We start from the raw sequence: 26,477 nt of genomic DNA on the forward strand, positions 1-26,477 counted from the left end.
AAAAGATGTGATTAGACTTCTTGTTATTTACACGCCTTGTTAATAAAGTAAATTGATTAGCATAAACATAATTGCTCTGTTTAAGAAAATGTAATAGATATTGTATTCCAATGTAAAGCACAATGTTAATAACTAGTGCTGTTTCAGTGTTAACACAGTTTTCTTGTTTCATCGCTCTGAAAATTAGTGAATAGATTTGAGGATTTAAGTCATCAGTCATTCCAGTTGTTTAAAATCTGTTACCTCTAAGCTTGAGCTAAGCTTTAAAGCCTCACATAAACTTAACGGGATTGTCCACCCTAAAATCAATATTACATGTCCGATATTTGTGTTTTAGTGTTTTAATTTGACCCACGCAGGGTCAGAGGTATACATACAGGTTCAAATATATAGCTACACTTAAACCTTTAAAAAAGTACCACTGAAGGATGTATAATGTACAGGGGTTTCTTTATTGGTCTTTTAACCAATAAAAAAACCCCTGGTCCAAAATCAATACCCTAAGCTCAACTGAAGCTTGCAGCTTTCCACTCAGAGGAGCCAAAAGTTTTATGTTCATAAGAGACAAAGAGCTACCTGCCCACAATGACTAGAGGTATGCTGGGAGGGGTAAAGGTGAGGCTTTATAACCAAAGAACACTGTTCATCTGTTAAGCATCATACAAGTGGGAGCAGCATCCTCTGGGGTTGTTTTGCTGACAGTGGTGCTGGTATATGGGCCAAAGTGGATAGAATAACGAAGAAGCAGCACTAATTCTTCATCTCCACCTCAAATCAACAACTAGATGGTTAAACTTGTACACAGTTGGGTGCCCTAACATGAAAATGATCCCAACAATTTAACTGATCTTAACTGCTCTTCTACCCAGAAGCGAAGTTAAATAGAAGAGAAGTGAAAAGAGACACTGATGCTGTTCAGTTTTCCATCAGATTAATTTCTTTCTTGTGGTGCAGTTATATTATAGTAAAGAGAAGCTAGACATCTTAAAAACACACATCTAATCACACTGGAATACAGGTGGATAAATGGCACCAGAGGAAAAATTACATTTGTGCATTTGATTCTTGAGGTGAAGTGCCCTTTAAGGGGTCTGAACCAAAATATATCAATGCAAAAATTCCCCTTTAAGCATGAAGCAAAATGAAAATCAATAAAATATAGTTTCATATTGCAATACTGCTTCATATTTATGGCTACTGACCCTATGAAAAAAGATAAAAGTTACACTGTGTTTTCCTAGCACTCATTTGCATAAAAATAGTTTGTAGTGTAAGCTCTTCTGCTGGTGTAATGCAGTTTTCAATTTTATGAATCCCCAGTGTCCAATTCAGTGTTTCCTTTTTGAAATAAATTAGATTTGCCATTGCTTGGATGATATGAACATCCCTGCATTTTACTTGAATGACAGAACAATATTACATTTTGTACCATTTCTTTTCCCCACAGAGACTTGTTGGTCCGCTGCTCTCTATTAATAGATATTTAGAGGCAAATATATTAAAATCATTTGCTTATTGCTGCCAGTGAATTAGTGGATTTTTTAAATTAAATATATATCCTCTTGGGGCCATCACTATGATTGGTGTTTCCTGCAGCACTCCTTCTAAATCTGCATATTTCTGGCGTAGTGATTCATGATAAATGTTCTCTGTTTTAGCAGCATATAAACGGACCAAAGTCTAATCTCTTAGCAGCTTCTTGTAACTCTGTGTCCATGTCTTTTTGCAAGTTAAACCTGGCAGTTTCAAGATGAAGGAATTTTAAATGCTGTGGTTCTGTGGCTCGTTGCTGTTTTGATCACTTCATTTGGTTGATGTCTGTCTCCCACACAGCCACCCACATCACTGATCAGTGTGACGAGCCTCAATAAGAAGGATGATTGTTCTCTGCTTTCAAAGGCAGTGTCGGATTGTGTGTGGGCTACTGTATAGCCTTACACACACAGATTGTGTTGCACATAATGAGTTGATTATCTGGTGTTTTCTAGCTGGATAAGGCCAGAAGGAATCGGCATTATGCAGGAGCCTGTTCGACATCTGGATAAAGAACTGGAGCTGAAGAACAAATATCCTTGCCATTGCTTACAGCCAGAGGAGTTAAAGTGCTGAGCCTCTCAGTTTGGTAGCTGTCAGACAGGCAGATGTTTGCTGGGAAGAACACAGGAAGCAAACAAGAGGAAGCCCATCATAAAGTACTGATTCCTTAAAACTGATCTAGCACTTTGAAGCATTAAAAACAGTGAGCAAGAAATATAATTCTTTATGTTGTTTTTCCAGTGTCACACAACTATTAAGAAAACTCCAAGACTCTACTCAGTTTTATTTTATCTATTACCCTTCAAGGTCATCTTCCTATCACCCTCTGGACCTCTTTCAGGCTTTCCATAGGTCTGGTCTGTCCTCTTATGCTTATGGGTCAGTGATGCACACTTTCTTTCAGTTTGTCAAACAACAACTTAAATTTAATTTTGGGTAAGTGAACAATGGAAAACGAAGGTTGTCCAGGTATATCTCAAAAAGCTCTTTGATTTTAATGCAAGATGTCTTGGAATCCACCCCAGTTTATGTTGTTCACTCATTTTTTTCTGTCTCAGAGCTCTCAGAGCACTACATTAGAACTTTAAATCAACAGTGTGACTCTAGGGAACAAATTCAGGCTAGACAGCCTTGTGAATGTCCAAAGACATGTGTGAGTGCAAAAGGAATTTCTCCAGAGAAATCTGAAAATAGCAGGAATCCTGGTCAACAAATACATGACAACAATCCAATTTAAATCTTTTTTTCTTGCCTCCCTGTATCTTTAAAACAAATAAAATATGTGTGACAGTGGTGTGGTTTTACATCTAAAATTACTGTACAAAATGAGTAATGTCTGAATCAGCAGATCAACAGTGGTTTTATGTCACAATGACTATTTCTTTGTTTTATTCTCTTCTGATAGCACTGTGATAAAAAAGTCATACAATTTGTATAAACAAATGTAGGTTGTACACTTAAAAATGAGAAAATATAGTCAAGTTCTAATCTAGACAGTGTCTTCAAGCTGTGAGAGTAATGTGTATGTTTTCAAAATTTGACGTTTAAAATGAAAAGCCTATATTTAAACCTACATTTAGTACATTGTTCAGCACTTTTTTTGTACATTTTGTCTTTTTTTCTTTTTAATCTCACTTGTCGACCTGACCTTTTCATTTAATTAACCTATTCCTCCCATGCGCTCCTGGTCTAAAAAAAAAAGACAAAAAAACAACTTATGGGGCCATTTTTCAAAACTGCATGGCACGGCACGTTCATTCAACCAATCGAGAAATCATTTACTGTTTTCTGACTAAGGGGATGTAGGATTTGTTGCCTTTGATTTATGTTCCAACAAATTCAGTGACAGTTATTTAATTATTGTAAATTTGTCAGAGTTTCATGGAGTTTTGCAAATCGCACTCTGGACTGATGTGAATGCATTTTTCCCAAATGTCTTTCATAAAAGTCTATTCACGGTTATTCACGGTACTGTGGAACAATATTCAAGGACTTAAAGGGTTACTTAACTATATAAACTTGTGTTAACTTGAATGATTTAGCAGCCTTGAACAATCAGGCTTAAAGAAGTAAAGCTAAAGCACATAATCTAAAAAACATATTGGGCCAAAGGTTTCAATAAATTCTGCAAGTGCAACAACAATAAACTGGACTGAACGAGTGGGAAAAAGTTGAAATATATGTCAAAACTAAATTAAGTGACACATGGCTATTTAAGTTTCAGATGGAAGACCGCTATGTAATTGATAAGAAAGCACAAGATAGGATTAAATATCCTAAATATCGAAACCATTTGAACTGATAACGAAATTATGATCTTTGGTCTATTTGGAGACGATTTTTAAATACCCTTTACCGGTTACGACTCGAAATATAAGATTTTGGGTTATTTCTTTTAGCTTTGCAACATTGAAAAAATAAACCACGTTGCTGAGCTAAAGTAAAACAAAATGCAAAAAAGCTCACTGTGTTGTATTTTTAATGCGTTCTTTCCTTCTCTGTGTATATCCAGGCAGGAGCGGGCTTGAACCCCCTTGGGTCAAACTGGAGGTAGACGTTGTGCGGATTAGTAAAATGAGCATTGATGTTTTCTGCTTGAGGATGATTGTTAGCGCTCTGGAGCAAAAACAACCATCGCTGGAGCCTCATTATCCTGCTTACTGCTACGTGCTTTGAACAGTTAAATAAGTTGGCTCATACTGAGAGGCACTGAACTTTGGGTTTGTGGGGCTTATAGAGCTCTGAAGTGCAGGACCTTCTGTTTGCTGAGGTGATGGATGGAGCTCATTGGTATTCAGGGTCCCCAGCTCTGTCACGGACTCTGTGGGCACTTTCTATTCAGTAAAGAAGTGGACAGTGCAGGTGAATGAGCCACTCTGTCTCTGGTATTAGTCTGTCATTTCAGGGGTGATAAAATGTAGTTGCCTTATACCCTCCAGAGTTTTTTTCAAAATTTCCTTTAATGTTTTTTAATGCGGTCAAACTGACCATTTGTCACATTGGTGAAACAATAAAGTTGACACTGTATGAATTGATGGATAGTGCAGACGCTGAGTGATGGGTGTCCAGGAGGTTTTTGACTGAACTGAAAGGATATTTCCCGTCACTCGGAGTTCAGTACATGCTTCCAGTTCTGGTGGTCAAGTTTTTGTTTTATCAAAGGCAAAGAATGCTGCTTTTTTCTGCCAGCAGATATTTCACTCTCCCCAAGACTGAAGAATCATCTTCCCTGAATCGAGGAGGGGGCCTAAGGGTACATCTTTCGCCATCTTACAATGCTGTGATTGCAGCCATTCCCCAACTCTCTGTGAATGGTAATGGCCATTGATCAGTGTTCTTTGATCAGTGGGTTTTGGTCAGTGATTGTTGATCAATGGTCATGGGAATTTGCATAATTATGATTAAGGAACTGACCTCACAGCCCATTGTTCCTTCAGTGGGCTGGTTTCAGTCATTATGCAAATGTACTGTTTATAAGGTCTGGGAAACCTGCAGTCCTTGAGACTGAAGAAGTCACTTGGATGAGTGATGAAACTTTTCTCCCACAAAACGCTACGTCCAGATGAACAGATTCAACTTTTGGAGATCTTTTCTGTGTAAATTTATAATATGTTGATCAGGAATAATGTTTTTGTGGTAATCTGAATGCCGAAAAGCATTACTATAATATTTTTTTTAGTCTAACACCGATTAAATGTGAAGCTGACACAAAGACAGGAGGTGTTTTCAGGAAGGTGCAGCAGTTTAATATTCAGGAAGGCTCTCTGTCCAACACAGCCAGGGTCAATGTTGAGGTTCGTTGGCTACAGAGGCCAGCAGGTATTCAACATTTAGCTCCATTTTCCTCTGAGCTGTCTGTGTTTGTGCTCTACTGGTCACACTGTCAGGGACATCGGCTTTTAAATGCCACAGCTCCGCTGAGGAAAAGTGGCCCTGTGTTTTAAAACTCCACTGCTCTCTCTCGACTGTTTCCTCAGCGAGGCTGTGCTCTCACCACACATTATCTCCTCAGGGATTACAGCACTCCGCGTTGGAGAGCCGTCCCTCTCGTCTCACCTCTTCAGACTACTGTAATTCACCTGCTTTTCATACTGAGAGCTCCCCCACCACCCACAGTTACAAGTGTCGGTAAGGGCAAAGCCTGGAGGAATAAAGACTATCAGGAGGAACTTCAGAGGACAAAAGAGCTGGATGCCTTCTGATGATTGTTGAGTAGCTGGATGGCATTTAAAATGCTAGAATTAAATATGTATGAGCCTCTGCTCCACTCTGGTAACTATAAAGTGCAGTATAACTGTGTTATATGGTCTGATGTTTAATGATAACTGCCGTAACACACTGTACTAAACAGAGTTCAGACTCGGTTAATACCCAATAATTTTACAATCAAATTACAGTGCCACTGAGGCCAAGCTGAAGGCTTTCTAATGTTAACAAGCAGGTGGACCAAATATTCATAGACATTTATCCCTCCACGTGGATATACACTCACCAACCACTTCATTAGGTACACCTGTTTAACTGCTTGCTGGTGAAAATATCTATCAGCAAATCACATGGCAGCATCTCAGTGCATTTAGCTATATAGACATGGTCAAGATGAAGTATTGATGTTCGAACTGGGCATCAGAATGGGAAAGAAACGTCATATAAGTGACTTGCATGGTTGTTGGTGATTACAGGCTGGTCTGAGTATTTCAGAAACTGCTGATCCTCTGGGATTTTCTCACACAATCATCTTTAGAGTTTAAAGAGAATATTCTGACAAAAAGACGATATCCATTGATCAGCAATTCTCTGCATGAAAATGCCTTGTTGATGCCAGCGATCAGAGGAGACTGCTTTGATCTGATACGAATAGCGACTCAAATAACCACTCATGCATTCAAGGTGTGCAGAAGAGCATCTCTGAACGTGCAACACATTTAATCTTGAAGCAGATGAGCTACGGTAGCAGAAGATCATCCTGGGTGCCACTCCTGTCAGCCAAAAGCTGGAAAATTAGTCCAGAATTTGCAAGAATTTACCAAAAATGATCAGTTGAAGACTGGAAAAACAAAACAGTGAACTGCAACTGCTGCAACACTCAGATGGTATAGTCAGAATTTGGGTTAAATCAATTAAAAAAAGGAACCATTCTGCCTTGTATCAAAAGTTTATGGCCTTAGTGCTAATTAAGCTTTATTTAAATGCTACAGCCTACCTCATTATTGTTTCTCACCTTGTTGATCCCGTTGTTCACATCTTCTGATGGCTGCTTCCAGCAGGATAAAATGCCATATCACAAACCTCAAAATATGTCAGACTGATTTCTTGAACATGAAGTCACTGAGTTCATCGTACTTAAATAACCTCCATAGTCACTAGATCCGAACCCAGTAGAGCACCTCGGGATGTGGTGGAACAGGAGATTCACATTATGGATGTACAAGCAACAAATTTACAGCAGTGTCAGTCTGGACCAAAATCTGTGAGGAATGTTTGCAGGACCTTGTTGAATCTCTGCCACAAGGACTTAAACGAGCTCTGAAGCCAAAAGGGGCTCAACCCAGCACTAGCAAGGTGTACCCAATAAACTGACTGTATAATTATAGGCTTTAATTCTTAAATCTTCCCAGCTGTATTGTGAAACGTGTCTACAACACAACACAAGAATTAGTATTTATTTGTATGCCTTTGCATGCCATCCATTGTTTTTGTTTCATTTTGTGCCAGTTCCTGTAGGAAATATCACACTTTTAATCTGTTAAATGACTCATTATGTTTAGCTGTTCTTTAACTTTATTTTAACTTTAATTTAGGCTGATGATAGTCTTTATATTTTTATTAAATCAAACAAAACTTTTATGATAGATTTCAATAGAATTTTTAGCAGTAGCTGCCCACTGTATTGCTTCTCATTGTACAGTGCAGTGCTTTTTATGTTACAGGCAAATACTCACTCCTGTCCTAAGCAGGATTAAAATAGTATCAGCGCATAAAATTGATGGACAGAAAATGCGACATGCAGGTACTGGATGTGCTGCAGGAGACAGAGCTAATCATAAGTAATGGTGAAGAAGCCTTTTGATCAAATATTCTGGGTATATATGTTGTAGTATACTCACCACTCCAAGCACTTTACACTATACACTTGACACTGTGACAAACTGTGATGGATATATCAACTGTTGCTTTTGGCACGTAGTATCTTCTCCAGGATCACTTTGACATGAAGCCTGAAGTACTGTAGCTTGAGATTGAACCACTGACCTTCTTATTAGTGGGCAACCCACTCTACCACCTGAGTCACAGCTACCCCTCAGGGTTCCCACGTGAGACCATATTGGACAAGACTGTTGACTGTTTCTGTATTCTCTTTAACAGAAGTGTTAAACACACCACAACTGACTTGTGGTGTGTTTGGAATGACAGCTGTTGCTCACTGCAGTTGTGTTTGTGAATGCTCTATCGTGTGTTGCACAAAGATATAGATTTAATAATATCAAAATCCAGTATTTTGAAGCATTCAAATGAGAAAAAATTACATTCAGACCCTTTTCTTGAGAGTGAATGCCACATTTGGCTCTACAGTGTATTTAATTGTGTAACCAAATGCTTGGCATCCTCAGTTACTAAATAAATATTGCAGGACTTCAGGGTTCAGTTTGTGAAGCTTCGTCAGTGCTTTACAATTTAAAATCCTGCTCTTTTATAAACTGATACAAAATTTTCTTTAACTACGGGTAAATAGGCCATTATTATTGTTGGCTCTAGCTACAAATTTCATTTGAAAAGAGCTGCTGTAAATGGAATGGTATTCCTCTTTGAAATTATCGGGAGGCGGATGAAGACCTTCTGTTGTTGAGATGAAGTGCGCTGATGTTGACAGAGTAATCGAAACTAAAGCCTTGCTGTCAGAGTTGTGGGCCCAGATCGGACTGCTGCGTGAATCATAGTAATTGGCTCTTGTCTCAGTGGTGGAGAACAACATCCATTAACGGAGAGGCTTTGGATGGAGGCGGTGATAGTTTGGCTTTAGCTTACAGTTTGCAGCTTGAGAGGAAAACTATGAATATTTATGGGGCTGGTGATCATGAATCCATGTGTATATCTGTGGGATGTGATTATGCTGTGCAGACCAAAGACAATCAGATACAGTAAAACAAACATTCATTTGTACTCTGTCTTTACAAATGATTTCTCTATGTCATGTAGCTATAATAAATGAAAGAGAAATCTACTTTAATTTGAACAAAAAAGTGCTTGTTTTCTTTTTTTGTAGGTTTATTGGAGACTGTGAGAGAGGCTCCAATTAAAATAAGAGTAATTAATGTTAATTACTGCATAATGTTCAATATATTATGTTTTGATTGCAGGGAATCATCCATAAACCAAATATGAGAAAGATGTAAAGGTTTCCTCTGACAACACTGATTCATCCCGATCAGCATCCAGCCTGTAATGACTCGCTCAGGACGCCATTCATCTCCGCAACACGACATGATTGCAACGTTCATTTATCCATTGAGCCAGAATTACACCATTTACTCATCCAACTGGACATTATTACGCTGTTCATTCATCTAATATGGAGCCATTACTGCTGAAAGACCTGTTTCTACCTGGGGAACATTAAACCAGCTCCTGAATGATTAGACTCCTCTCTGACACTCATGTTGTTATACTCACAGGCTCAACACTTTAGTTGTCATTAGCGCCTCTTTAAGGCTTTAGAACGAAACAATCAAAAGCTGTCCGAATAAACTTCTTTTATCTTAAAAAAGCTGATCATTTGCAGAGACAAGGCTTTTACCTCTCAGCATCAGAGCACTCCCACCCTGCTGTTTATAACATTTCATCAGTTTTTCACTCAGGCTAAGAGATGGAGACTAATCCATTTCCAGCTGTGTCGGGTATTGTGATATTCTCATTGTGCTTTTTGCTGTTGATCTCTACTCTTTGAACCACTCAGCTTTTTTTTCACTCAGATAAAAAGTTTTTTTTTCTTGATTTTAAAGTATAAGAAGACATTCCCGCATCAACCTACTGTTGTGAACTACTTAACTGTGCAGCGAGGAACTGTAGCTGACATTAACCCTGCAATTCAAAGATAACACATCCACTGCTCCTTTCTGCTTATGGAGGCTAAAACGTGGCACTGATGCCCAGTAACAGATTTCTTGAGCTAAGAGTGCTATTACTCAGGATGCGTAATAGCTGTGTTCAACTGTGCTTACTTCTCTCAGACTTTTACGTTTTGTTCACTCTAGGAATATTTTGAGGAGGGTATATCTGTGTGGAGATGTTGAAACGAACGTAATTATAGACCCTCAAAAAGCACAGCAGTGGACATGCAGACATTTACATGTAAATGTCAAAATCTGAAGGACATGTATTAAACTGTATGTTCTGATATTTCTTGACAGATGTGTGTGACAGCGCACTGGTCTCCAATCTGCCGCCATCTTCCTTCCGAAGCTCGTCCCAGCTGTCCAGCAGCCACGCCCCAGGTTTCGCCAAACTCAACAAAAGAGAAGGTGAGGAACAGATTCTGCTGCTTCCAAACTAAAGTACCTAACTAGTATTAAAATTTATTTGGAAATCTGAAACAAAGTGTGACAAATATGCAAAAAACTGAGGCGAATGGTGTTTGTGGCTTTGGCATGGTTTGGGGAAAATATAGGATTATGGATTAACTATTAGTTGGGAGGGTGGTACGGGCTTTTAATTTGGACCTGAATGTTTTAAACTGGGACAAAAATGCAAGCTTGAACAACACAGCGTCTGTCTTTAGTTTAGTATGTGAGACTTACAGTAAACAAAAAGGTGCCAGTCTGATCTTGGGGAAAAAAATCTACTTCTGTAATTTGTATCTGAGCAATCTGTAGGAGTACTCTGTCAACACGCTGCACGCTCTATATTAAATGCAAAATTATTTTAGCATAAATTATAATAGAGCGTGACTCATTAAATCTGAATTTGACTTTCTACTCTGCTTGGTAGTAAAGAAATGAGCAGGCGTGCAGTGACACTTCAGGCCGTGTATTAAAGACTGTAAGAGCTAATTTTTCATTGTTGCCCTTTGCTGGCATTTGATGTTCAAAAGCCACCCTGCTGTAATGGAACTGACATTTCTTGGTCTTTCATTAACTAGGAGACGCAAAGATGACAGAGACAAGATTTCAAAGATATGTGAACATTTAAAACTCTTAAAACTAATATTAAAAGTAACCTGGGACCATTTTGTATTACCCATAAAGAAGATTTGACTTAGTGCTGATTGATTAAAGGCACTGCATGTTAGGATGTGAAGCAATTTAAATAACAGCCTGTAGACTGTTGACTTGATTTATAATACTACATTAAGTCTGTGATCCAGACTCCAGCATATACAGACCTGCACCTTCTCAGAAATATAACTACACACAACAATAACCAGACTTCAGTGACAATGGCAGGTGTGTTTGGGAGTAATATGTCTTGTAAACATAGCATATTGATTAGCACAAGGATGATACCTCAGTGAAACAACATGTAATAGGCTGTAATTGTCTCTTGCTTGCTCATTATGCTAATGCAGTAGCCGGTATTCTTCCAGAGTAGACATAAGCAGTTTTTCTCCTTTTCAAAGCTGTGACAGTATGTAAATAGATTCAGAGTTCCTGAAGGCTTCCATCCTTCCTGTGCTTCAGTAGGTGTTTTTTTTTATATTGTGTGCTGTTTGTGTTTAAGATTTATTAGTTCCAAATCCAGCATGAACAGCTCAGTTTGCCTTGTGATTGCAGAGGAACACAGACCCAACACTACACAAGTATTATTAATGCAAACATCTACATCGCCCTATACTTTACAGATTCAACACAGTGCTGTAAATCATGCCTTACCCAGTAAGACACCAGGGCAGGTTTGTTCCAGCCTTCACATGGGTTCAAATTACACAGGAAGTGAAGCATTTAGTGTGCACTGAGCACTTTACTCTGGTAATTGACCAAGTTCTCTATCCATTCCTGTGTCTGACTTCCTGGTATCTTCATCTACTTGCTAGCACTTACCTACTTAGTGCCAGCATGCACAAGCAACCTGCTGACAAAGTATCGGCCAGCTTTGTCATTATTAACAAGGATTCCCTCAATGTCATGCAGAGAAGCGCAGCTTAATAGCTACCATTAACTAGAACAACACAAGTTTGTTTTTTGTTTTTTTCAGAGTATAAATGCGCTATCCATTGCATCTTTCTCATGTGATGGTGTATACACAGTTATCATCCACGTGAGCTGAGTTTGGAACTAGAATTGTTTCAGCTGTCTTATATGTTGCACAGTATACGATTGGGTTTTTATTTCCTCGAAATCCGAGTGAAATAACTTGTTTCCATGTTTTGTAGTTATGTCAAACAGTAGTAAAAAGAGAAGACAGAGAAGAGATAGAATGTGCCTCCAGGATTTTATATTTTGAGTAATTTCTCACATAAATCCTCTCACTGCTGCCATCAATATCACAGACACTTTGTGCTGTATATTTATGCAGTATATACTGTATATATTAAAAAATCTCAGTGGTACATAGGCATAAATATTCATTTCTGTACTGTGGGAAAAAATCAAGGTTGGAAGACCAAGGCAACTGTAATATATTTAGCTCAATCGGCCACCGATGATTTTATGCTGTGGTGAAGTGTCTATCGTGCATCTACCCACAGTTTCACTCCTCCTGGAGTGATCGGATTTTGGTGAAAGTTTCAGACGGTCACCTGATGAGTCTTCATCAAAAGTCTGCCCAAGGTCAAGTCATGTTTGTCGTTCTCTGTGAACTTTAGTTTTCATTAGTTTGTGTAGTCCTGCTAACCGATGTCAAGAAAACTGGTCACTTTTCTTTTCTACTTCACATGCTACAATCACCGGTCTGCACCTGAACCTGTGAACTGTGTTTCAGATGCATGTGATTTATTTTGGGGTCATGTTGAAAATTCGTGGCATGAGTTGTTTGTTGTCGTTTGAATATATAGGTTAAAGATTAAGTCTGAAGAAAAATATGTATAGTTTCATTCCTCAAAATCAGTATTTTTGTTCAAAACGCCCACCCTTACCTTTATCAAGGTTAGGACAGGGTCTCACTGAGCATGTGCAGAGTCAGGTTTCGGACTCTAGCTTGTTTACTGAAATTAGATTGAAATTTGTAGTCTTACAATAATATGACAATCGTTAGAACAGCCCCCAGCCGACCCATACATTTTAAATTTACCACAGAAGAGAGCATTATAGGACAAAATAACTTTCTCAGGCTGCTAGTTCATCACATTTACATGAATATAAAAACATGATGTTGATGATATACCCCTGCACTAAAATAATCCAGGTACAGTCAAAAGACCCAGTATAAACTCTACATTCTGTAAGTAGTACAGTGTATCCACAGGGGTTGCCGTTAATGTGTGAAGGAAAATTTGTAGAAACAGATCATTTAAACATGAAAGAACTCCTGGGCTATAATGGGCAATAGAGTACCAGCTGAGATCCCACGGCAACATTTGCAGTGTTGCCGTGGGATCATCTGGTTTAATGCCCTAACAAATAATTTCAAGACAGCGGTAACCTTCATGCATTTATTTTTCCTAATCTAGCTCTAGTATGTTGCCAGTAGATAAGGAAGTTCTTGGTTGGGGATCCCAGGGAGCATTCCCAGCTGTTTGCTGAGAAAATCGATGAATAAATGAATGTCTCCGACTCATTTCCATCTCTGCTGCAAACTCTGCTTGTTCTCTAAGGAGCTGCTTCACTCTCACTTCATTTATACACTAAGTGAACACCGATTATCAGGCTTTAAATATGACCTACACGGCACACCATAACAAGAAATCTATAATGTTTCACTCATTCAAACTGTATTGTTATTGATGAGCAGTGAAGGTCATGAACATGTCTTATATGTGATGAGATTATTCACTTTAAATGGAATAACTATAGATTACAATTCCATATTTCATCATGCACCGAGTACACTTATACACCAAAAACTGTGAATACGAGCAGAGCAGCCTCAGAACAGAAGATTGTAGTGTCTTCTGTAAATCATGGGAGGTCTGTGTTCGCTGATAGAAAACAAAAACATTTTTTTTGGCTTCCTTTAACCACTGAACCAGTTTTGAATTACAGCCTTTTGTTTGACAGAAACTGTGATCTTCAAAGATCAGTTATTTTCCCTGCCAGGGACAGTGGTGCTCTGAGCTAAAAACTGGCATATTAACATGCTCAAATACACAGTGTTAAAATGTCGAAGCTTAGCGGAGGATTGTCAGTGTGCATGTTCAAGTAACTACAATGAAGTTGTTGCTGTTATTATGTTTTGAGTGCAATTCTGTATTTTTTTTAATGAGACTAATTTGTACTAAATTATAAAGTAATAAATCCTCTATGTCTGTGTATAAACCTCAGCGTCGATCAAGTAGTTGCCTCAGATTTTATTATAAACGATTAAATAACTGCTGAAGCATTGCAGACAAACGTTGTAGACCAAATAACATAAAGCAATTGTGGATCTAAGTCTCAAAGTGCTCAGACACCATAAAGTTGGCTACAAAAATCATGTTTCAGGTGGCCCAATTTTCTTGTGAATCTAAACTTTGATTTTGTCCCGGAGCTCAAGGGGGCGGTTGCAGGGAGGCAGGTCCGGTCAGGTGGTGATGATCTTCCTCACGAAGAGTCTGCTTTTTATAGTGAAGCTAGGGACCGGAGAGGAAGGAGTGTGTGCTGGAGACCAGCTGCAAAGTTGGCGCATCGGGTGTCGAACTGAAGGGAACTCCATGTGGGAAGCTGCAAAAACCACTCCCAAAGTGATCACAATAACAGTGTGTCGGGCTTTACAGATTTGTTTTTCAAACTAAATAGTCACAAATAGACTGAAAAATGATACCGATTGGTCAATAATTAAGGTCACTGTGACATCCAAAAACATGTTTTTCGGATTAAGGTTTAAGTTCAGGTTACTTTATTTCTGCCCGTCAACAGATTGAGTGAGTCATCCATCCTCGCCTGCACATTTCCAGTACAAACAGAGACAATAAAGAATCAAAATACAAAATATTGAAGAATTAAATAAATTACACAGAATGTAGGATGGCAAAGTTATGATTTGTTCATCTGGAATGAAGCTCTTTGCAAACACTCAAAAGTGCCATCCATGATCTGTCAGTGTTTTGAGTTGTTCACCAGAACATTGCGTGAAGAAAGACACTGTTCAGAGGTGTACTGTTTTCCCTCCTTGTAAATCTCATTTGATATAAAGGGTGAGAGGCCAATTAGTTTTTCTTCTTTTATACCCTTTCTTGCCAAAACCAAACCAGCATGAGAATGTTTTTCTTGAAGGATTCAGACTTCTTCCACCACAGGTGTCTTCAGAAACTCAGTCTGTTGAATATTGCAGCTCATCTTTGATGATACCAGCCCAAAACTCCACCTCCAGCTTGATATTTTCCACTGGCCCATGACTCACTCTCATTCAAGGAATGAATGGACTGTTTGTTTATATGGTCTTTTATACTCAGCCTTTCTTCTCGGCCATGTCATATATGGAAGACCTGCAGGAAGAACAGTCATCTTGGCAGCTGGCAGCTGCATGGGCAGTGACTTTTCTCAGTTCAGGGATAAATCTGATGCTAATGAGGATGCTAATAGAGATCCAGAGGAACCACTCAAAGTAATTTATACCGCAAGCAAATTTGTACATAGAGCTCTTCTCCCAGCAAAGCAGATAACAGATGTCTTATCCAGGACTGGAGGAGCAAGGGTTTAAACCAATAAGTGGATGACCCTCTCTGCCTCTTCAGCCACAGCAGCCATACAACAACAAGGCAGCAACACTGGGATTTGCAAATGAAAGACAAACAAACAAAATCCCAAAGCCATTTATAAAGGAAACAAAAACCTCCTTTTAAGCCAAACACTTTATGAAACAAAGCACCTTCCCATTGCATTCACACATTCACCTGAGGACCTGACAATGTACTTGGGACTTTAACTTGATGTAGCTGATCACATTGGAGGTCTGAAGGGGACACCAGAAGTGGATAAAAACCCTTTTATAGTCTATTGATTGGAGATGAATGGCCTATTAACAGAAACCTGGAGGACGAATGACTCAACTATTTCAGTTTCCCCACTGGTTACTGTTATCCTTCATTTATCTTTCCTTTCTCTGCCGCTCACTCTCTCCTCCTCTTCGTGATGTCCCATTTTTCTTTCCCTTTCCATATATCTTGCCCACCCCACCTCATCCTTTCGCTGAATTGCCCCTGTCCATCTTCTGCTTCATCTGCATTACATTTTATTTTCACTGGTAAGAAGTCATTTAGCCATCTCGGTCTTCTTGCCAAATGTTAATAGCAGTCTTCATGTTTAAACATTTTCTTTCTTCTGTAGGCGCCGCTGACAGTTATCAGTGACGCCACTGCAATTATGCTGAAATTGACTTGAAAAGAATTATTGTGCCACAGTAATCATCTTCCCAAAGGGTTAGATTTGAAGGCAGAATTAAACTTTAATTAGAAGCTGTAAATTGGAACTATGTAAGAGCAGCCAACTAATCAGGTATTGATTTTCATATTCAGTTACGCTCTGCGGTTTCCAAAAAGTTGTTATTTCTAAAATAGTATTACTTAAATATCTGTTTTTTTCCCCTGCATGTAATTATATTTGCAGCAGTCTGAGCTCATGTTTCTAGTCTGAATAATTCATAAATTCCCTAAATTTACATGATGCTGGATCTTTTGAAAGTAATCTTCTTGTTTACATAAATTGCAAAAACAGCAATATTTTCACAAAGGTCAGAACAGATTTATTAATTAGTTAATTAGTTTGGACACCTGACATTTATCAAGTCAACTGCAAGTGTCAAAAACCCCACAAATACTTTGATTACTTTAAAACTATTTCAGCAAATTCTGCAAATTGAGATTTTTTCACTGTAAAATAAGATGTATTGCTTTCTTCATGGGCTCTTTTTGTAGCATCTCATATGGATGAATCTTTCCTGCTTCTCCTGCAGAGAACCTGGAGTATTCCTCACCCTGCTGCTGCTGTCAGTGCCGCATCGAGCCCATTGCCGTCCTGGTGGACTTTCTGTCCGACTGACATGTTATCAGGCTGCTGAAATTACCCTCCAGACTTGGTATTCTCATGCAAATGACCAGTGCTCATTCTGGGTCGGGTGCTTGTATCAATCTGTTACATGTCTTTCCAGCTGCCTTTCTATCCCTTTAAGCTGCCTGTCTCTCTCTACCATTTCCTGTCTCGCTTTTTTTAATTGTCTGTCTTTCAGTTCCTTTTATTTATTTCTCTGGTCATTGCCTCTGTTCTGTTCCACTCAGTCTTCCTGCCTATAGCTGCATGATCATGTATTAGTGCACAATTGAAGGTGAAATAGTAATTTGTTTATACTCATTCACCGACGTTGTACTTGGCAGCATCCAATATTATTGCATAATTAATATTAGACAAAGACTGCATTCGCCCTCGGGCAGCTAATTATGAAAAACACCTCATTTTCTCTCCATTCAGTGCTGAATTGTTTCGTCATGCGCTCTAGAATCCATCCATCTACCCACCCATTTTCTTAACTGCTTATCTAATTCAGGATTGTGGGGGTGTGGGAGGTAACACAGAGAGACGGACAACCAGTCGCACTCCCATTCACTTCTACAGCTGTCACCAATTGGCTTGTCTTGGACTGCAGGAGGTTCATAGAGCATGGCACACACAGTGGTGCAGTGATTAGCACTGTCCCCTCACAACAAGTGGGTTCTGGGGTCAAATCCACCGCCTTCAGGCTTTCCGTGTGGAGTTGAGACACCAGACTGAAATGCCCTAAATGTTATCATTCGATTGAATGGCTGTTATCAGTACCAAAGATTGGAAATGCAGGTGTAGGTTTCGTTTCTAAAATGTGAAGTGCCTTAAATCATTTCTTCTGGAATGGCCAGCAGCCGATAGATCCACAAGTTCCAAAAGGTCTGCTTCTATAAGAGTCTGTGGGAAAATGGTAGTGGTGATTCAAAAATTTGACCCCTAAAGGCCATCATGATAAATCTGAGTGGGAACGAAGAAATGCACTTGGCTCTCCCAGATTTCCATCACTGAAGAGTCCTTGAGCTGCTCAGCAGCCCAAAGGTTGAACTGTTTTTAGGAAGTTCCCAAAGGTGGACTTGCTAGTGTGGTAAGAGTATTTCTTGAAAAGACAACTGTCAGTAAAACTCTCTGAAAAGCTGAAACAGGTGTAGCATTAATCACTGTTTATTTGACTTTTTGAAAAATATCCAAAACAGATCTTGGCAAAATAACAATGTATGCAGCGCAGCATGACTCTGCCCCGATTCGTCAGGCTACATTCATAATTTCATCCTCTGTTTGGCCGTCAAGGCTGTGATATCACACTCCCGACCTCCATTAACCTTTAGCTCCTTTTGTAGGTGGTCAGATCAGGTATGCTGACAGACAGTGGGGGAGAAAGAATCCAGAACGATCTCTTTGATTTAAAGCGACAGCCGTGACACAAAGTGTTCAGACCATCCACCATCAGTTCACCTCCATTGTATTAGCTGCAGTTACTGTGACAGGGTGGGCACAGTAAATCTTTGTAACGCCTCTTAGCCTCTCAGTCATTTTGCTTTAATCTCTTTCTCCTTTTCTCCACAGTCTTATCTTTATGAGCAAAGGTCAGAGTGTCTGCTCTTTTCTGTTCTGCTGTCACTGGACACGTCTGTTAGTCAAGTTCTTAGCTCTGGCCTTTAAAGATCAGACTGGACCTGCCACCAGACCGGCACGGATTTCCTTTCACCGTTGAGTTTTTTTTCCCATCAGTCTGCCGCCACATTGTTCTGCATTATTTTAAAATGATAAACAAAATAAATAGTTGTTCCAACTGCTGTTTCCCATTTGAACTTCTTTATCTCAAAGAGTGAAATGTCACTGTACAGTTCAGGTTGTCAGTAGGGACAGTTTTCAAAATATTGAAAACTGCAGAACTTGCTGGAGAGTTTATTTATAATTTGTCTGGCCCAGGAGCATCTTTGAATCCACTGGGAGGAACTTGTAAGCATTGCTAGGGAAACTGACGTCTGAAATACCCCTATAAACCCACTTCCACTTTCACCCAGCTCCGGCTCCCAAAAATTGGACAGAAACATTCAACTCAATCATGCTTGTCTCCTTCTCATTTATTATAAGTGTGCCTTGTTAGGGCACATAGTAAATGCTGCACAGTTTTATAATCTCTTTTGTGAAAATGAAGGTCTCAGGGAAAGCCTATAAAAGCACAGGAGAAAATGCAAACTCCACAAAGCAAGGCCCTGCACAAATTATGCTCAGGAACCTCGTTTTGAAGGAACCAGTGAGTAACAGTGCTGCCTATGGTCTGCATTCATTCTCAGATGGCACAAACTGTCTGCAGAGCTGACAAGAGGAAGCAGCAAGCTAAATCTAATGGGCCAAACTGATAACATATGACTTCAAACCACCTGATATCACCTGAGAATGAGACAGTCAGTGTGTTTTTGTTGTTTTAGGCCATGGCAAGATGCAAGTATTTGTCTAGGATACTCGATGAGCCTTTAGCTGGAAGATTTTCACTTGTGATGTGTTTTGTTATGAAAAGGCTTCTGTCACTGGTTCTTACTGCTTTAATTCCTTTATTCATGATGCAGGTCGCTCTAAGCCATAATTGGCTAGGATACAGTGTTCGGTGACACAGCAGGTTTTTAAGGGAACATAATCACCAGATCTTACAAGTGGCCATCTGGAATGACAACGGTGTTCTGTAATCTGATCTTGATGGTCTAGATTTTGTCATGGGGCTGCAAGAGGAGGTCCAGCAGCTATTTAGCTTTGTGCATGCTTTTGCCTTGGAGCCTGCCTGCACAGCAGCATTTTGAGAGAAAAATTGGCTCCAAGCTGATGAAAGAAAATGAGAGATGGCTGCGAGCGTGTTTATGTTCTCTACAGCTTTCTGACACGCAGCATGGGCGTGTTAGCTTGTGAGCTCAGTGGGACTCTGGTCAGCAGCCTCCTTCTTCAGAATTCGTCCATCTGGTGTTTGAGCTCTGTGTCGCTGTTTTGACCTGACCAAACATTTTACACACACACACACACAAAGAAATTGCCTCTCTTTTTCTGCTTTTAACACTTCTTTATTGTGCAGCAGCCCATTTAATCAACTGCAGTTTATCTGTCCAGGCAGACTTCTGTCAGTAACTCCCACACTTCTGCATGCATTGTGAGCAGTGTGCATGTTTCACTAATGTGTACACACACACATTCACACACACACACACACAACTGGGGTTTACCACTTCAGAGGACATTACATTGACTTACATTGATTTCCAGGACCTCACCTTGGCTCAGTCTTAAAGGGGATCTGTTATGCTTTTCCATATTCTGTTCCAATGGTGTATTCTCATAATTACACATTATGAAAATTGATTATGTGCCCTGTTACTAAACTTTCACTCGTTCAGGGCAGTTTCATGTCATATTATTAGTGTACTTTCTCTAATGCGGGGGTCGGGAATAAACTTCCTCCGAGGGGGGCTGGGTTCTCTCTTAGAGACAGGGTGACGAGTTTGGTCATTTGGGAAGCACTCGGAGTACAGCTGATTCTCCTCCACATTTAAAAGAGCCAGTTGAGGTAGTTCAGGTATCTGCCTCAGGATGCCTCCTAGGTGAGATATTTTCAGGCATGTCTTAGAGAACAAGGCCCTGGAGCAGACCCAGGACACAATGAAGAGGTTATAGCTCTTGGCTGGTTGGGAATACTTCTATGACTTCCCAGATGAGTTGAGGAGGTGGCTAGGGAGAGGGAGGTCATGGATTGTCTGACTGCTGTGCCTGCAATGGATGGATGGCAATGAACCTATAACTAGACCTATAACACTCATTTCCAGTTCAGTTTTTTTACTGGATTCTACTGGAGTAGCTTCGCATGATTCGTAGTTCAGAATGATCTCTATTCATATTATTCTGGGCCTTGGTGCAGCCCACAGTTCATCCTGTCTGAAAGGAAATATTTTAGCTCTCTTTCTTCTCCCTTAAGCCAACTCTGGACTGGCTATGTAATAAGCACATAGGTGGGGCTACCTATCAGCTCAAGTGCCTGTGTGACCTCCTCCTCTCCTTGACCTTATACAGAGCTGCAAGTAAAGAAAAATGTTTTGAAATGGAGCATTTTGAGCAGTTTAATCTCTAAGCTTTGGGTTCATATGGACTGTTAGATTTACTGACCTCATTATTTGAAATTTAAATATGAACATTCACCACTGCAACAGGATATCTTTGCAGAATGAGCTCCATTTAATCAAAGAATGATTATATTAAATTTAATAGGATGAAGTGATCAGGTTTAGTGTCGCTGTCTTATGCAGATCTTTTACAGATCTACAGTTTATACACAGACATTATCTGGAGATGGTTTTTTCATTGCTTTGAAATATTTAATGCTCTTCATGTAGGGTCTTTACCTTGAGGCAAGCCCCATGAGGCAACTGTTGTTGTGTTTGGCGCTATATAAGTAAAATTGAATTGAATTGAATATTGCATCTTTTAATCTTAGATGTGACCTACAAATTGAGATGAAAAAACACAAATTCCTTAAGGCCCTGTGCATCATGACAAATTCAACTTTTTAAGTTCCTAAAGAAAGTTTTTAAAGTACGATTTATATTTCAGTATAGCTTCTGAATGGTTCTAATGATGCATACTGTGGTTCAATCAATTTTCATTATTCGGGTTTCATAACTGAAAAGTGGGATTTTTAGCTCACAGTGAAAGGTCAAGCAATGCAATTCATTCTTTTCTCCTCACCAGAACTTATTTCATCTCATCCAATCTACATGGACATCTAATACATCACTTATCTATAAATGGTGTCTTTTTTTTATTCACATCTGTCTGCAGGAGCTGGAGGCTGGTCTCCTCTCATCTCAGACAAGTATCAGTGGTTGGAGGTCGACTTAGGCGAGCGCACCAAGATCACAGCTGTTGCCACACAAGGCCGTTATGGCAGCTCGGATTGGCTGACATCCTACCTGCTGATGTTCAGTGACACAGGACACAACTGGAAGCAGTACAGACAGGAGGACAGCATAGGGGTGAGTAGGGTTTAGCGATCTTCTCCATAGTCCTATTGTGCCCGTGTGAGATAAGTGTCCCCCCGTCCCCTTCCATCCACGAGCGGGGAAGGGAGTTGAACAGGTAGTTGTTAAGGCAGCTATCCAGCTTCCATAAAATGTACAGCGCTGTGTGGGAAATAGAAAAACGCCACCGGTGCTACTGCTGTGAGACAGACGGAGAGAAAGACCGAGGATTGTTTTTTACACTTCCAGCATGATAAGAAACAAGTTGGCTACACCAGCAGGAGAACATCATTTAGATATAATTGTGAATCATTTAGTCTGTCATAATTAGTGCCTGTAAGTGGACTTTTTCAATCTGTTTTTGTATATGTGGAACATAGCTCATCTGTCTGTATTGTTCACCATGTCCTCACCACACACAGCAGTCTTTCACCAACAAACACACAAAACAAAAAACTTTCATAGACCAGAGTTACAGCAGACTAAAGTACCCTCTTCCTATTTTTGTGATGCTGACTGGTAAATGTAGCTGCCCTCCAAACCATACCTGCCAACAATCCTTTTTTTTCCCCAGGTTTCTCCTGTGTTTCTCCCAGGAAAAATTCACAATGACTGTTGCCCCTGAGCCTGGTTCTACCAGAGGTTTCTTCCTGTTAAAAGGGAGTTTTTCCTTCCCACTGTTGCCAAAGTGCTTGCTCATAGGGGGCCTGATTTTTGGGGTTTTCTCTGTTTTGTCTGTATTATTGTCTCTACCTTACGACATAAAGGACATTGTGGTGACTATTATGATTTGGCGCTATTGAAAATCAAATTGAATGTGCTGTATTCCATAATCTGTAATCCATGCATCCATAAGTTTTTTTTAGTGTGTTTTTTACCCCAGTGCCAGATTGACAAAGAAGCACAGTCTACATACACAGTCCTCACACTACATACAATTTCAACTCACATTTCACTGGAACCTGGAAACAACAATCCTATTTTGGGTATTGTAAGCAGCTATTCACTGCTTCACCGATAACACCGTACCTACCAGGACTGTGCGGTGTTTCTCCAACAACAAACCTTGGATTACCCCAGAAATTAAAGCCGTCCTCAAGCAGAAGAGGAGGGCCTTCAAATCCAAAGACAAAGAGCTGAGGGGACTGATAAGGAATGGGAAGGACAGCTACAGGCAGAAGATGGAGAACCAGCTTCAGCAAAACAATGTTGGTGAAGTCTGGAGAGGCCTCAGAACCATCTCAGGCCACAACCATCAGAACTCTCTGCCTGGGAGGGATGTGAGGTGGGCAAATGAACTGAATCATTTCTTCAACAGATTTGATTCAGCCATGAGGCAGTCTTCAACATCGGCTGCAGACTCACCCACCCCCACTGCTGCTGTTCCACCTCTGACACTTCACACCTCCTCTATTCACCCTGCTCACTCCTCTCCTCTCCCAACAACAGCATCCAATACATACTCAACACAAGGCTCCAGCCTGTCTCTCTCAACCACCCAGGTTAGGAGGGAACTGAGGAGGATTAATGGCAAGAAGGCAGCGGGCCCAGATGGCATCAGCTCGAGGGTCGTCAGGTCCTGCACAGACCAACTGTGTGGGGTGATCGAGCACCTCTTCAACCTGAGCCTGAGGCTGGGGAGAGTCCCACAGCTCTGGAAAACCTCCTGTGTTGTACCAGTGCCAAAGACTTCACGCCCAAGGACCTCAACAGCTACAGGCCGGTGGCTCTAACATCCCACCTGATGAAGAACCCTGGAGCGGCTGGTCCTGGCTCAGCTCGGCACCTGGTGAGCTCATCACTGGACCCACTTCAGTTTGCCTACCAGCCTGGCATTGGAGCGGATGATGCCGTCATTCACCTCCTACATCGTTCCCTTGCTCACCTGGAGACCGCTGGGAGCACTGTGAGAATCATGTTCTTTGATTTCTCCAGTGCCTTCAACACTATTCTTCCCTCGGTTCTGAAGGACAAGCTGGAGAACTCGGGGTGGACCATCACCTCACTACCTGGATTTTGGACTACCTCACCGACCGACCACAGTATGTGAGGACTCAGGGCTGTGTGTCGGACAGGGTCGTCTGCAGTACAGGGGGCCCCACAGGGAGCGGTTCTGGCTCCGTTCCTCTTCACCATCTATACTGCAGACTTCTCCCACAACTCCACCCAGTGCTTCCTGCAGAAGTTCTCGATGACTCTGCAATAGTCGGCCTCATCACTGATGGGGACGACAAAGGAGTACAGAGGACTGACTCAAGACTTTGTGGACTGGTGCCATCTGAACTACCTCCAGATCAACGCCAGTAAAACCAAGGAGCTGGTGGTAGACTTCCGCAGGCACAAGCATCCTCCACTGCAACCACTGAACATCCAAGGTATGGACATTGAGGCTGTGGACAGCTACAGGTACCTTGGTGTTCATCTGAACAACAAACTGGACTGGACTCATAACTCAGACGCCCTCTACAGGAAAGGGCAGAGCAGGCTGTACCTGCTGCGGAGACTCAGGTCGTTTGGAGTGGAGGGCCCACTCCTGAAGACCTTCTATGACTCTGTGGTGGCCTCAGCCATCTTTTATGGTGTGGTCTGCTGGGGCGGCAACATCTCCGCCGAGGACAGGAAGAGACTGAACAGGCTGATTAGAAGGGCCAGCTCTGTTCTAGGATGCCCTCTGGACCCAGTGGAGGTGGTGAGTGACAGGAGAATGGTGGCTAAGCTGTCATCCCTGCTGGACAACATCTCCCACCCCATGCAGGAGACTCTGACAGCACTGAGCAGCTCCTTCAGTGGCAGGCTGCGGCACCCACGGTGTGGGACGGAGAGATTTCGCAGGTCTTTCCTCCCCACTGCTGTCAGACTCTACAATAAAGACTTCAACTGATCAAACACACACATCCACACATGTGCAATAATACTAAGTGCAATATTCTTTTTCTGACATAGTTATATTTTTACTCAGTTCTATAAAGCATTTGCATTCTATTTTTATCCTATTGTATATTTTATTCTATTTATACTACTGTATATAGTATTTTATTTTATTCTATTCTGTACAGTTGTGTACAGTATTTTATTCTTATTGTATTCTAATTTTGCTATATAACTTTTGCACTGTCCACTTCCTGCTGTGACAAAACAAATTTCCCACGTGTGGGACTAATAAAGGTTATCTTATCTTATCTTCCGCATTTAAGTCAGATGCTGAATAAATAAGCTTGCTGTCTTAGCTGATTCTGTTGCCTCACTACCTACAGTACAGACACAAGTGTTACACAATAAAATAAGTTAACCAAAAGAGTAACTTTTTGGATGTGTGTGGCATTGAGTTGTTCAGTTTCCCCAACAATCACTCTTTCCAGCCACATTAAATGAGTCAAAAACTTAGTAAGTCTAAGCTCCTACTCTGTATTGCATTGTGGTGTTTCCCCCCAGGGATCACTAAACATGTCGCATTTATCATAAGTCATATGAAGTGATGTGTTGTCTTGTTGTGGCTTGAACTTGCCTGTACAGATAAACTCAGCCATTATGCGTTTATCCTTTCATTTCTGATGTATGAGCCCATGTCAGAATCTGCTGAGTCTGCAGACCTTCTGACACCACAGTTAGCTGCAGATCATGAGGAGAGAGGCAGTCAAATGAGGCAGTCAAAAATAGATAGAAAGATGATAGATCTTGCTCTTGCTGTTCAAAGCACTTTATGTTTTGTTGCTTGTTGAAGCACTTTTAAATTATATATAAATATTACTCTATTTAGCTTTTACCCTTTAATCTGATTCAAACTAAATACAAATAAGATCCAATGTTTACGACTTATAGATGTACCCCTTCTAACAGAAAATACAGATTTGTCTTAAAAAGGCTAACCCCAGCTGTAGACGATGAACCTTTGATTTTTAATCTTAAGTCAATCATGTGATTATTGCATTTTAGGTGCAAGAAGGTTGAGGCCATTATTTGTTTTTAAAGACAAAAAGCAATGATTAAACACATTATTCTGCTCTTATCGGTCCAAAACAGCTTCACCTACAGCTAGTTATCTAAGAAAACAGAAAAGAGCATGTGTCACTCACATTTAAAGCCCAATACATGAGGAGGTCACAAGGGAATATTTGACCAACACAAGGGAATCATTTATAGAACCTGCTCAACAGTCTTCAAAAGACCCTTGAATTATCATGTAATGATCTAACAAATTATATCCAGCCAAACCCTGCATGCTCAATTAGTCTACCAAGATTTTGGTTCAAACTCCGATGGACCCTTGGCCATTAGATCTTAAAAAAAGATGTAATGATCTAACAAATTAAGTCCAGCCACAAAGTCTGCTGATGTTGCATACATCCTAAAGACAGAACCAGAGTAAACAGTGATAACACTTACCAGAACTAAGTCTAGTAAGTCTTTTTACCATAAATTAACCAAAAATGATCACGTTTGTGCTGCGATGAATGACTGTGTACTCATCACAGTACTGTTTACACTGGGTGAAATAGACATGAAGGGATCAGTGAAGCTGTTCTGTAAATCCTGTGTTGGCCCAAAGCCTTAATCAGACACCTTCTGTAGAATTCTTCTGTAATTTGTTACCTTCCTGTGGCTCATTTTATTACTTTTTCCCCCACTGATCACAACTAACAACATGGCAGAAACATGGCAAAACATAGCCATGAAGTGATAAAGCCTCAGCTGGTCTCTGTAGGGCTGATTAATGAAAAAAATCAGCGAGATGGGTCACAGACGCAGTGAAGCATCGCCTCCCGCCCCTTCATAGACACAGCACTTCCCTTTGGCGTTTTCTCATTGCACAAGTGTCATGTTGGACTCTGTTGTATTTGTC

General features: G+C 40.5%; 1 protein-coding gene across 1 annotated transcript in view; it reads left to right on the forward strand.

The window, feature by feature from the left end:
- The window catches only part of LOC116331656 (contactin-associated protein-like 4), a 148,318-nt gene that overhangs the window by 23,982 nt on the left and 97,859 nt on the right, over positions 1-26,477 (forward strand). Inside the window, exons 2-3 of the mRNA XM_039602839.1 lie at positions 9,945-10,055; positions 21,459-21,652. Of these exons, the coding sequence (XP_039458773.1) occupies positions 9,945-10,055; positions 21,459-21,652 (305 nt within the window). The remainder of the gene's footprint in view (positions 1-9,944; positions 10,056-21,458; positions 21,653-26,477) is intronic.

Source organism: Oreochromis aureus, linkage group 18 (assembly GCF_013358895.1).
Source record: "Oreochromis aureus strain Israel breed Guangdong linkage group 18, ZZ_aureus, whole genome shotgun sequence".
Taxonomy (NCBI): Eukaryota; Metazoa; Chordata; class Actinopteri; order Cichliformes; family Cichlidae; genus Oreochromis; species Oreochromis aureus.